Here is a 13,644-nt window from a genome sequence, read left to right on the forward strand (position 1 = left end):
TGTAAGAATTAGTTATGAAAAGGCAACTAATTTCTAATTTTAAATACAAAATTCAATCTTACTGAAATTAAATGCTAGTTACCATGTATGAGAGATTTGACTAAGCATTACAATCTAGAGAAAAAAAAGGTACTAATGCCAGCCATTGTCTTAGGACTCTAACTTGAAAACATGTACATTCAGTCTCAAGATGAATAGAGAATATGCACTTCATTTAGAGTTAATTTTATAAATTTAACCCCATAAGGGTTTTCTAAGTGTTAAAAGCTGGAGGGTTCCTAACTTTTTTCTGTAAATTTAACTCAAGTATAAGCAACACCAAAGGAAATGTTGTGTGAAATAGGAAGAGAGACAGTTATTGACCACACTAAGCCTACTGTGAATTCAACAGGGGCAGTAAGAACAACATAGGGGAAAGAAAAAGTGATACTGTATATAACCCAAATTCAAATAAATGGCAGGTATCCTTCGTTGTCAATCTCCCTCTCTGTCTTCTGACTATACTTGCATTTCAGTCTGCCAGTCTCTCTGTCTCTAGTTGAGCTTGTCCTTCGTTCTTTCACTTTCTGACTGTCCTTTTCTATGATTCCATCATCCTGTTTTTCTCTCCTTCACTTTGCCTCTGGTTTCCACACAGCCATGTGGGAAAACCTCATTCTGTGAAAAGGCACAAATAAGAGCCTTCAAGCATCCAAGTGCTTGTGAAAGTATTTCTTGAGCGTCCACAATGTCACAGATATTTCACACATTGTATGTGGATGTACACATGAATATAATCAAACTATTAAGTGCTTTCTGCATAGTGCAACACACCTACAAAGAAATAAGTAAACTGAGAAATACTTCTAGAGTAAAGACATATAGACACATTTTATACTGAATATTACTGGAATCATTTATTTTTGTCCAGCTATACCCATAAAGGAAATATTCTAGTTTTGCAGCTTTCTACTTATTATGGAAGTTCTTGAATATGTAAATGAAACCACAAGATTCTCCCTCTATCTTGAACAACTATTTGAACAGCATCATTAAATGGATGGTAATTCCAATAAGCTTACAATTTTGACACTTGAAGATATGTCATATTCACTCTACTTTTTAATTTTTTCTCTGGTAATGTACATTATAGTAACTAGAATTTTCCAACTAAATATTGTAATAGTTAAATATCTTCATGACCATTAGAATCAATTTTTATTAAGATTACCATAACTGCATTTTAACAGTTCTTAGAAATAGTTAAGATTATGACTTACTCCTAAATTATAAAGACAAAAGAATGCCTTTCAACTCACTAATCTTCATAGAATCACACCAATACTGCTAGAACATTCAGTCCATTTTACCTGAGCTAGATAAAACAAATTCTTTACTTACCACTATTACTGCTACTCTGCAACTTCAATTTACTTTTTTCTTTGGCACTCCTGCTGAGAACTCCATTGGGTTTCAAATCTTCTTCTATTTCGCCTTTTCTTTTTTGCAAATCATTTTGCTTCTTTTTGTAAGTTGGCTTAGGTTGCCTTTTAGTCCTTTGCTCTGACTTGCTTTCACTTTCATCTGAATCTCCACTTTCAGAGCCAGATTCATAAGTTCTTTTGGCTTTTCTCCTATTGACTTTATCATCTCTTACGTATTTATCCACTATGATTTTACTATCTACACTATTTTGTATATCATTAGATGTAGAGGCTGTTAAGTTGACAGAACATGGCTTTATAATTTCTGATACAGAATTCCCTGAATTTTCCATTTTATTAGTATTTTTATCTTCTTCTGAATGTCTGGTAAGCCAGGCCTTTTTCAGTTTAGTGTGGTAGTTCGGTTGACTTGTCTGGGATGCTTGCCCATTTCCTACAGAGTTTGCTTTGTTAATTGTACTACAGATTACAGTGCTATCCAGAGGAAGGGAGGCTGAAACTGTCTGATTTTTCACAGCATTAAGTTCAGTCTCACTAACATTACTACTTTTATACTGAGCCGCAGCCAATGCTGCCTTGTGCTTTTTTAAATGAATAAAATCAGTTGTGCCTGAGAAGCCAGAGCTGGGCTGAACAGTACTTCCTGTTTTATTACTGGCCAGAGTAACTGGAACTGTGGTGCTGACCTTGCATTCTTGTGTTTGAGCCACTGACTGAGTAACATTTTTTGAAGAGGTACATTCTAAGGATGTAGAGGCCAAAATGGTATTTGACAAAGAGTAAGTTATTTCTGAACTACCCCAGCTGGAAACACTGGTGGTAGTAGGAGCAGATGTGAATACATCTGTTTTGGTATCACACACTGTATTTATAGTAGACATAACTGAAGTGGGAACAAAGCCCTGTGAGACAGTCTCGAAGGTTTTTTCAGATTTCATGTGAGCACTGTCTGAACTCACATTTGGTAGAATGATTCTTCCAGTCTCTCCAGCTTCTACTGATTTGAGGCAATCTGTTTTATTTGCCCCAGTTGAAGATCTTTCACTAACTCGATCTTTGGAAGCTAACTGCATTGCTGGCATGCTATCAATTTTTGTACTAGAAGGTGGACGCACAATGACAGATGCCACAGCAGCCTGTGATTTTCCACCACTTTTCTCCACATGCCACTCTTTCTCTTTGCTGAGGTTATTATTAGCCCTCCACATTTCTGTCAAACTCTGGTCAGAAGAACTCTTAAAATTTGCCTGAGAGTCTTTTGGCTCAGGAATTAAAGTCGGAGGCTTCTGTGATTCCTGAACTTTGCTGCCAGCATTTACTGGCATCACTGGAGTTAAAGTTGGAGGGGAAAGGCTACTGTAGCTGCTTTCCTTTCGTTCTAAACTGTGATGAATTGGTGGGTGAAATACTGGTGCTCTATGTAAAGCAGGCATACTGCGGAGTGTATTTGTAGAAGAAACTGTCAAATGGGTAGGACTTCTACAGTCATTTCTGAAAGTTGTTACTGAATGAGATGAAATCTGATGGGGAAGATGTTCTGGTATCTTGCCTACTAAACTTTCACTTTCTGGTTGGTGTTTAATCAAAGGTGGAGGCTTTGAAAGAGATGATATAAATGAAGTCAGAGTTTGAGGATTAGCTGCTGTTGCAAGGGAATTACTCTGTTTTTCAGTGTAAATATTTGAAACCTCTTTGGATGGGTATGATCTTGGAGGTTCATTGACCACACTATTGGACAATGTAGTAAAATAGTTACTTTGGGGCAAACTTTGAGGCACCGGGTGCTTCATTTTATAAAGCTCTGATACTGAGCGTTCTACATCTTTATCTTGTTTGATGACATGGCTTTTAGGGCTAGATGATGATGCTGTTACTCTGGAATAATTCTCTCTCTCACCCTCAAGTCCCTTAATTTTGGTTGTAAAGGGAGCAACATCAATACTTTCTTGAAGAATTCGACGATGTTCTTCCTTATATTTGTTTAATCTCTCTCCAGTCTCCTGGGGTGGCCTCTGCGATTGATTTAATACTGGATCCACAAAATGTCTATGCAAGTGACAATCTTTCCCAGTCTGTGACCTATTTAGATCCAGGTCATTTTTTACTGATGTGGATGCAACAGACCGTAATGGTTCCATAAAAGCTTTCCTCTCCAATTCTCTATAAAGAAAACACAAAGATTTCTGTAATCAATTTTTCCTGGTGGGTGGGGGGAGATGGTTTCTATGTAATATATTCTATTATGAAAGTAAAACACACCTTTGCAAGTACTCTAATATCAATTACAAAATGTATCAATACAGAATACTTCTTCAAAGTCTAGTTGTAAACATTTATTAACTTAAAATTAACTGAGAAGCGAATTAAGAAAAACAAGTTTTAAATTTAAGCATTAGTTAACTTACTCTTTATGGTGATCTACTACAGGTTTTGTCAATGGTGGACTGGAATGTGTGGTAATTTTAAGAGGTCGATGAGGTTCTGCACTGGAAGGTCTGACAGGAATGTGACTGAGTAATCCAATACCATCTGCTGAGGTCACAGGGGTGTGTTGATGTAACCAAGGACTGGGAGAATTCTATTAAAAAAAAACAAAAACCCAAAACAAAAAATTGGACTTCAGTTACTAGAAAAAGTTAAAATTAGTGTCACAGAAGTTTAACAGGATTACATTTATTAAAAACTGTGATTTTTATTCTAAATGAATTGGATGAATTCAAGTATATAACCAGCATAATTAGATTAATTTTCCCATAGTATGCAGTCAACTCATCAGTATTAAATTATCAATTTCCATAAATTTACTTTAATTTTACTAAAAGTAGCTCTAGGAATCAGTGCTTTCAACTTATACTTGATTTCCTAAAACTTTAATATCAAAAGAATATATACTATAGCTAAGCACAATGGCACATGCCTATAATCACAGAGACTTAGGAGGATAAGACAGGAGGATCACAAGTTGGAGGTCAGTTTTAGCAATTTAGCAAGATCCTGTTGCAAAAAAAAAAAAAAAGAAGGAAAGAAAGAAAAAAGATTGAAAAAGTAGGGGGAGGTGTGTAGGAATGTAACTTAGTAGCAAAATGCCTTTGAGCTGGTTCAATCCCCAGTACCGCACAAAACAAAATACGAGCAAAGATTATGTTGGTATTAACAAAAACAGAATGTTATTTCACCAGAAACAGAAATTATAACCAAATTCATTTGCCATCTTTTGTCATCAAAAAAAAAGCTAACTTTTTCAATACAACAATTTACTTACAATTGGCAGATAATTGTATTTTCAAGGCTTTTTTGCACCACAAACTATAAACATTGTTGGGCCATTAAACTTGGAGATGTGGGGCTGGGGCTGTAGTTCAGTGGCAGAGCATTTGCCTAGGATGTGTGAGGCACTGGATTTGATCCTTAGTACCACATAAAAATAAACAAATAAAATAAAGGCATTCTGTTCATTTATAACTACAAAAACAAACAAACAAACAAACAAACAAAAAAATCCCAACAACTTGGAGTGTGGAAATAAAACAATGTTAACTTTTTCTATGTTAATATGCTGCCTTTCTCATAATTAAAAATGTGGTACAAAGACCTCTATGTTGAGACATATATCAAATTACATGTTTAAGGATTTTTTTTTTATACTATGAGTGATACTGAAATACCAGAAAAACAAAAGCTGCTTTAGTTTTAACAAAGGGGCTAAATTTAACAACTCAAATGATAATGCAAAAGCAATTTATGCCAAATAGATACTGCTGTAAAATTACTGAAACTAAAAGCATACACCATGGCTGCAAATGTCACCTAAGAGAAAAATACATAATTATACACATAAGGATCATCCCAATATATAATGACACAAAAGGCCTCAGTTCTAACAGATTCAAGATTCTTGCTGGGTACAGTGATGCACACCTGAAATCCTAGTGACTCAGAAAGCTGAGGCAAGAGGATTGCAAGTTTGAGGCCAGCCTCAGCAACTTAGCAAGATCCTGTCTTCAAATAAAAAATAAAAAGGGTTCGGAATGTAGCTCAGTGGTAGAACATCTCTAGGTTCAGTCCCCAGCACCTCAAAAATGAAAATCTTAAAGTGCAATAAAGGCAAAGCAATGATAAAGGTTTTTACCCTATAAAATAAGACTCAAGCTGAGCGTGGTAGTGCATGCCTGTAATCCCAGCAGCTTGGGAGGCTGAGACAGGAGGATGGTGAGTTCAAAGCCAGCCTTCGCAAAAATGAGGTGCTAAGCAACTCAGTGAGACTCTCTCTAAATAAAATACAAAACAGGGCTAGAGATTTGGCTTAGTGGTTGAGTGTCCCTGAGTTCAATCTACAATACTCCACAAAAAACAAACAAAAACCCTCTCAAAATAGATTCCTAATCTAGTGTCTGTGCTTGTATTGTTTTTCACTTTTAAACCAGGATAACAGATCTTGATTTTTGCTCAAAATGTTATTTAAATTTATTCCTTCATATTATACGTTTACACAAATTAATGGAAGTCAGATACACCTGTTTTTAGTTTAACCTTTTTTCCTCCTGGTGGCGAGGGGGGTTGGGGAGCAGTACTAGGGCTTGAAGCCAGGGGCATTTTACCACTGAACTACATCTCCAGCCCTTTTCCATTTTATTTAGAGACAGGGACTCTCCCTAAGTTGCCCAGGCTTGCTTGGATCTTGGGATCCTCTTGCCTCAGCCTTCTGAATAGCTGGCATGCACCACCACACCCAGCTAGTTTAATTTTTTTATGATCAGTTAATAAAAAATTTTATATTCTTATAAACATGGACGCTTGACAGTCACAAAGTCTACCAAGTAACAATTCTTCCAAGCCATTTCTAACAATAACTTAAATCTATTTTCCAGAGCTTGGAACTTATAGAAGGTTCAAAGTTATTTGCATCTCTTGGCTTCTTATGTTCATCTAGGCTATCCTTGTGCACCTGCAACTACATTCATGACACACTGAGAGTGAAGGTCTGAGTGAATGCATTAGGCACTTAAGCTACCACACCTACTTTCAATTTTGACAATAAAAATTAGGATAATGTAGTGATTATAGTGATTCTTCTTTTACTTAAAAACTACATAATGTACACATTGTAGTATGTTTCACCTATTACTAGATTAATGGCACCATCAAGAATGGGGCTGGGGGGCTGGGGATGTGGCTCAAGCGGAAGCGCGCTTGCCTGGCTCTGGGTTCGATCCTCTGCACCACATACAAATAAAGATGTTGTGTCCGCCGAAAACTAAACAATAAATATTAAAAAATTCTCTCTCTCTCTTAAAAAAAAAAAGAATGGGGATGGGGGGCTTGTATGGAGGCACAAACCTATAATCCCAGCTGAGGTAAGACTGAGGCAGGAGGATCTCAAGTTAAACCTTGGCAGTTTAGTGTGATGATCAAAATTAAAGATGGGGTGAAAAAGTTCTAGTGCTGTGATGTATAACAGTACTTGAGTCTAATCATTAAGATAGCTAATTAATTAATTTATTTTAAAAAAATATTTCTTAGTTGTAGGTGGATACGATATCTTTATTTCATTTTTTTTTAAAGAGAGAGTGAGAGAGATAGAGGTAGAGAGAGAGAGAATTTTAATATTTATTTTTTAGTATTTGGCGGACACAACATCTTTGTTTGTATGTGGTGCTGAGAATTGAACCTGGGCCGCACGCATGCCAGGCGAGCGCGCCACCGCCTGAGCCACATCCCCAGCCCCTCTTTATTTCATTTTTATGTGGTTGGTGCTGAGGATTGAACCCAGTGCCTCACGTGTGCTGGGTGAGCACTCTACTACTGAGCCACAACCCCAGCCCCAGTAATCTATTTTTCTTCCCCCCCCCCCAAAAAAAGGGCATAAAAACAGATTTGGGCAGAATATCTGAAGACTATCTTGGGTCACATAAAGGACAAGATTAGCTCCTGGAAGTTTAATAGTGGCACCCATTCCTCCATTTGAAAAACAACACTGAGCTTGGTATTATTCTTACTAGCTATTTCTTAGTGTAAAATGAATTTGCTACAGAAACCACATAGCTCACAAAGGAATATAAGTCCTACACCAACTGCAGCAATAGTCTGTTAGGTAGGGAGAATCTCATTAACTTTCCCACATACTGGAAATCTCCAGACTTGGATAACCTTAAGAAAAAAGGGAGTCTAAAGAGTCATAGCTCATATTATACAATTAACATAATGCATTGAACTGGGGTACATAACAATTTTAAAAAGAACAATTTGATAATACATATAAAGAAAGCCCTACAATTTTGCATAAATATTAACCCAGAATTTTCAATTATAAGTATATGAATTTAAATCTATAATAAAAACCACAATCTAAAAAAATTTTACTTTCTTCAACTAACTCTTTTTATAAAGTGGCTTTTCTGAGATTTCTGCTGCTACTGCTCTGAGGATATTAAGCATCCAAACAAGTATCTGAAAAATTCTAACATTCTGTAATTGGACATGACCTAAAAGAATGGGATACTGAAAATGCACCTGTACCTTTTAATAAATAAGTTTATACTGACATACAGGCAAACCAGTGTCACTTACCCTCCTTAATGAAGCTTCAGCACTAACTGCATTTTCTGGGTGAACCCACTTAGGAGAAGGCAGACCAAGTCCTGAGTATGCATGTGTTCCGTTTGGATACTGCCAAATAATTGGATAAAGTCCAAGCTGATTATATGAAGCAGAAGGATGAGCTTGTCCAAGAAGATGAGGTGACTGGTGCTGTAACAACTGTTGCTGTTGCTGGTGTGCTAGTGCTAAGTGGCTCAAGCTGCTAGCATGAGCACTCTCTAGGCGTGGGTGGCCACCAAGTAAGGAGGCAGTAGGCACTCCAGGTAACACAGTGGGAAGTAAATGAGGATGATGAACAGAATGGTGTGGACCACTAGTCAGAGGATGAGTGTTGATTGTAGGTAATGGAGTTTGACTGGATGATCCAGCTAGTAAATGGGATGCAGGGTTTAAGGCAGGGTGATGGGTACCTGGATTTAAACAGGTTCTATGGGATGTGGAATGAAGAGGGAAAGGATGTTGACTTAAAAAAGGTGAAATGTGATTAGCTCCTGCTTCTGATCCAATAAGAGCAGGATCTCGATAAACGGTGAAATGCTCATTTTTATCAATGATAAGAGGGCTCTTTGTAGTTTCCAATGCACTGCCTCGAGTAGGAACCGGATGAAAACTGCATCTTGATAACTCATTTGCCAGTCTTCTTTCACCAGTAGCTTGACTATTCACATAAGTAGCCTTAGACTTCACAGAATCGGGAGAATGGGTAATTTTGGATTTAACAACTTCAGGTGAAGAATTGGGTTTTGTCTTGTGAGTATCTACTGAAGCAGTTAGTTTAGATTTTATAGTCTCTGGGGGTGGACTTGGCTTATTTGCCTTATCTTCTGTGACAGAAGGTGCACTTAAAGAAGATGTGTAAGAGATGTATTGATTTTTTTCTTTTTCAATATCCAGTTGATCATTTCCTGAAGAAGCATTTATAACACTTGACTGGGTTAAATCCACTTTAATTACATCACTGACCCAGTTCTGGTCAGAATCTTGTTTTGCTGTTTCCAAGTATTTTGAATTTACAATTGAATGTTTTGAATCATTACCTTTAGGATCCATTTTCTCAAGTGTCTGCAGGCCAAAGGTACTTGAGTTTTCCTGAACCACTTTTTCTGAATTAGCATCTTTTGTAATATCAATAACACATTTTGGTGTGGATGGTCTGGATATAAACTTTTCCTTTGGTAATAATTCCACTGTATGTGTGTTTTCCATATTGCATTCTTGAAGAAGTAAATCCTTAGGATTATGTTCAGCAAGTGTGGCCTGTTCTGATGAATGGATAGTAACTTTTTCTTGAAACTGAATATCAACAGATTTCTGCTTCTCTGCTTCTTCATGTTTTTTATCTTCATGTATTTGATCCCAGGGAGTCTGGATATCTACTAGTGTCTCTTCTCCCACCTTCTCACTATTCTGGGATTTCCCTTCTTCTCCATTTATCTTGGAAGCATTTTTATTTTTCAACTCATTCTCTGACTTCTGCTCTGAGGAATTATCAATTATTCTCTTATTGGAATTTTCTGAGTCACTGCTCTCAGAAAAGTCTGAAACATTGTCAGTCCGCAATCTTTTCATATTTAGTTTCTTTTCATCCTCCTCAGGTTTCCTTCTTTTATTCATCAAGTGTTTGTTTTTACCCTTAGGATTATCTGTAAGGTTAAAAAAAAAGCCTTACTTTTTGATTATGAAAAATCATAATCAAAACTAAGTAGCATATTTTAAATATTTTTATTTGTTCCCAGTCCCTAAAGGAGAAAAAAAAAAAGTGGATCCTACCTCCTCGTGATATATAATCGTATTTTTCCTCCTTCATCTTCTCTTCGTCTGGTATACTGCTATCTGAGCCCTTCCTCTTATTTGGACGGATATTTCTTTGTTGCTGTTGCTGGTGTGTATTCTGTTTTGGTACAGCAGTTTGAGAGTTCATTGCTGGTCTGGGACTATTTGCTTGGGCACGTGTATAATGGCCCTAAAAATAACCGACAATGATTATAACTAGCTAATTCTAAATAGAGAAAGAGAAATTATAAAAATTAATTACTAGTAACATACATACGTGAACAGTGTTGATATTTTGATTGGCACGAGACCTACGTCGTGATGTAATGCCAATATTTTCACCTTTTAATAAGGAGTGAACAACATCATCTAGAAAGGTCATTTGAACCATAGAAGGATCGACATTCTGTGGTTCTAGTACCTAATCCATAACACAAAACAAAAACAAAAATTAAATACAATGAGCTAAACAATACGTGGTAGCATTTCTTTACTAAGTAGAAATGTTTAGAAATCAGTTTGGGATCCCTACTTCCTATTTTTAAAATAAATAGGACAAACTGGATATTTATACTTGTTCTTTTTGGTGATGTCACTTGCATATGGGGCTCTATATTCTTCTTTTATCATACGGGGGATTGGACCCATGTGTGCTTACCCCACCAAGCCACATCCTCAGTGCTTTTTATTTTTTATTTTGAGACAGGATGCTGTCAAGTTGCATAGGGCCTTGCTAACTTGCTGAGGCTGGTCTTGAACTTTCCTGCCTCAGCCTCCAGAGTTGCTGGAATTACAGGCCTGTGTCACTGTGTCCAGGTGGACTCTATATTCTTGATTAATTCTTAACTTTGTTTATCAAAATATATTTGCAATAGATAATATTTGCTTTTTAATTCTTGGCTAGTAGTTGAAACAATGTTACAGAAGATTAAAAGTAATTCTGTCCTTGGTGACTAAAACTGGTTACTTAAGTCTGATAGTATCTTTTAAATTAAATTTTTGAAAAGCAGCTACAAAATAAAACTAGTAGAACAAGTCAAAAACCGTATAAATTAATAATGTAAAAATTCAAGATGATTTTGTACTTCATCAAGGTGAAAGCTTGTCATCTTTTTAAGAAAAAATGCAGTTAAATAATATAATTTATTTATTAGCATTGACAAAATTTTAATCAAAGCATTTAAATTGTTTACAAAGGAGCTCTATCATATAATTCTCCAAAATTCACTTGGGTAGGAATTTAGAAATATCTGTTTTTTTGCACATAAACAAATGACAGCTTTAAAAATAAACATTTTTCTCAAAATGGAAAAAAAAACAAACAAACCTGTGTTTTTAACATTTGTCACAAAACTTAAGTGAGCATACTAATAATGAAATTTGATGTGAGAGAGCTACATATGCACTGAAAGTTTTCATTAGTGAAAAGAAAACAAGGCCTGGGGATATGACTCAGGGATAAACCATTCAGAATGCATTTTTAATACCAGAGACAGAAAAACAGAGAAAGTTTTAGCTAACGAAAAATTAAAGAAAAAAAGACTAAGTAGCTTGATGTGTCTATTTCAGGTTCTGATTTTATTAGTATTGAAATAAATATGACACTACCATTATCCTTTGACTTAAAGTGACCTCTATGTAACATTGGAGATGCTGGTCACAGTAGGAACATGCCTATAATTCCCAGGCCAGTCTGGGCAATTTAACACAACCTCAATATAAAAGAAAAAGGGCTTGGGGTATATATATATAGCTCAGTGGTAGAGCATTTGCCTAGTATGCTTGAGGTGAGGAGGGAGGGAGGGAGGGAGGGAGGAAGGAAGGAAACAAAGCAAAACTCTGTAGATGAAAATTATTATCAAACTGTTGGCACAGACTATTTTTTAAAAAATATTTTTAGGGGCTGGGGATGTGGCTCAAGCGGTAACGCGCTTGCCTGGCATGCACGGGGCGCTGGGTTCGATCCTCAGCACCACATAAAAATAAAGTTGTTGTGTCCACTGAAAACTGAAAAATAAATATTTAAAAAATTCTCTCTCTCCTCTCTTAAAAAAAAATTTTACCTGTAGATTGACACAATACCTTTATTTAATTTATTTATATGGTGCTGAGGATTGAACCCAGTACCTCACACATGCTAGGCAAGTGCTTTATCACTGAGCTACAACCCCAACATGGCATAGACTATTTGTACTACAAAAATTAGTTTTTTCAAAAACATTAGTTGAGGTTGAAAGGATAATAACTCAGCTTAACATGTGAAAGGCTCTGAGTTCAATCCCCAGCACCAAAAATAAATAGTTAAAGTATTTACCTGATCATTCATAACGATCATGGTGCGGGTGAAGAGATCATGATGAGTAATTATGCCGGTAAACCACTGGGTGGCAGAGTCTTGTCTATATACTCTCACTCTGTATCCATTTAAAGAATAAGGACCTTTAAAAAAACACAAGCATAAACAACTTAAATGCGGACATTTTACGTAGTAATTACAAAGCTATCTGATGAGTAATATAACCAAAGATAAATTTTAAAAAAATGTTGTAGAAGACAAATAAAATCCTTTGGTGGCTCATGACTACAATCTCCAATGCTCTGAGGCTGTTCAAGATCAGCCTGGGCAACATAGCAAAACTCACCTCAAAAATAAAAAATAAGCAGATCATTCTGAGGTTATTATATATATACTACTACATATACATACTTCCTGACTCAATGGAATAAAATACTTAAAAAGTTAGATGGAGTGTTTCTAGGACCATGAGTTAGTAAAAGAACAGAACGTTAAGTTGCAGCAATCTGGGCTGTAGTAAGGTTACAAAACTGCTAACAAGGTTTGGGCACATGACTGCCTGGATGAAATGAAAAGGTAACTCAGAACTTGAAGTCTGAGTCATCTAGCTGGCAGTACTTTACCATAAACTACAAATTTTGATCCCTCTGTGACAGTTAGGAAAAGCTGCTGAAAGTCTTAAAACTCAAAGATTGATGAGTGCACTTAAAAACAGAGCACTGAACATGTGTTAAAAAAGAAATGAGATGTACTTTTGTTTTAAACATACTTTTTCAAAGGAAATTTTACACACACACACACACACACACACGTGTATGTATACTTTTAGAAAATAAGAAAGGACTAAATATTAAGGATCTATCTGTATATTTTCATTTAAGCTTATTAAAACAAAAATCATTACACGTAAGTGGATAATAAAGATGAAAATTCCTTCAGTTCACAGGCACTAAAATATCATTGAATACTTTATCAAGTTTAATGGGAACTGTGGAGGGTGGGGAGTCTATGGCACATTGATAATAGTAGTCTATATTAACAATTACAAAATGATTTCAAAGTTTCAAGTGCTTATTTAATCCTTTCCAACTCTTTAAGTTGGGATAAAACTTATTTTTTCTGATTTCTAGACTGAAGCTCTAGGTTTAACACACTCAAAATACCAACAAATGGTTAAATACTTATTTACTTTTTTTTTTTTTTAAAAAGAAGCAAAAAGAAAAAGAAGAGCAATGTCAGTAACAACCTAAAACATCTAATGCACAGCTTGGTGCAGTGGTGCACTTCTGTAACTGTAGCTGCACCTTAACGAAGAGGTCAAGGCAGGAGGATCACAAGTTCAAGGTCAGACTAGACGACTTACTAAGACCCTACCTCAAAAATAAAATATAAAGGGGCTAGGGACATAGCTCAGTGGCAGAGCACTTGACAAGTATGTAAAAAGCCCATGTTTGATCCCCTGTACCACCACCATAACAAAAACAATAATAATCCATGTGACTTGTAAATGGTATGTATATTGATCTAGAAAAAAATGAAGATATTCACTGGCTA

The 13,644-nt window shown here is 36.0% G+C and overlaps 1 protein-coding gene across 1 annotated transcript in view; it reads right to left on the reverse strand.

The window, feature by feature from the left end:
- The window catches only part of Jmjd1c (jumonji domain containing 1C), a 184,142-nt gene that overhangs the window by 19,636 nt on the left and 150,862 nt on the right, over nt 1–13,644 (reverse strand). Inside the window, exons 5-10 of the mRNA XM_048813901.1 lie at nt 12,109–12,233; nt 10,072–10,215; nt 9,792–9,984; nt 7,992–9,664; nt 3,830–4,002; nt 1,381–3,584 (exon numbers count right to left, since the gene is read on the reverse strand). Coding sequence (XP_048669858.1) covers nt 1,381–3,584; nt 3,830–4,002; nt 7,992–9,664; nt 9,792–9,984; nt 10,072–10,215; nt 12,109–12,233 — 4,512 coding nt within the window. The remainder of the gene's footprint in view (nt 1–1,380; nt 3,585–3,829; nt 4,003–7,991; nt 9,665–9,791; nt 9,985–10,071; nt 10,216–12,108; nt 12,234–13,644) is intronic.

This window comes from Marmota marmota, unplaced genomic scaffold (assembly GCF_001458135.2).
Source record: "Marmota marmota marmota unplaced genomic scaffold, marMar, whole genome shotgun sequence".
In the NCBI taxonomy this organism is placed as follows: domain Eukaryota; kingdom Metazoa; phylum Chordata; class Mammalia; order Rodentia; family Sciuridae; genus Marmota; species Marmota marmota.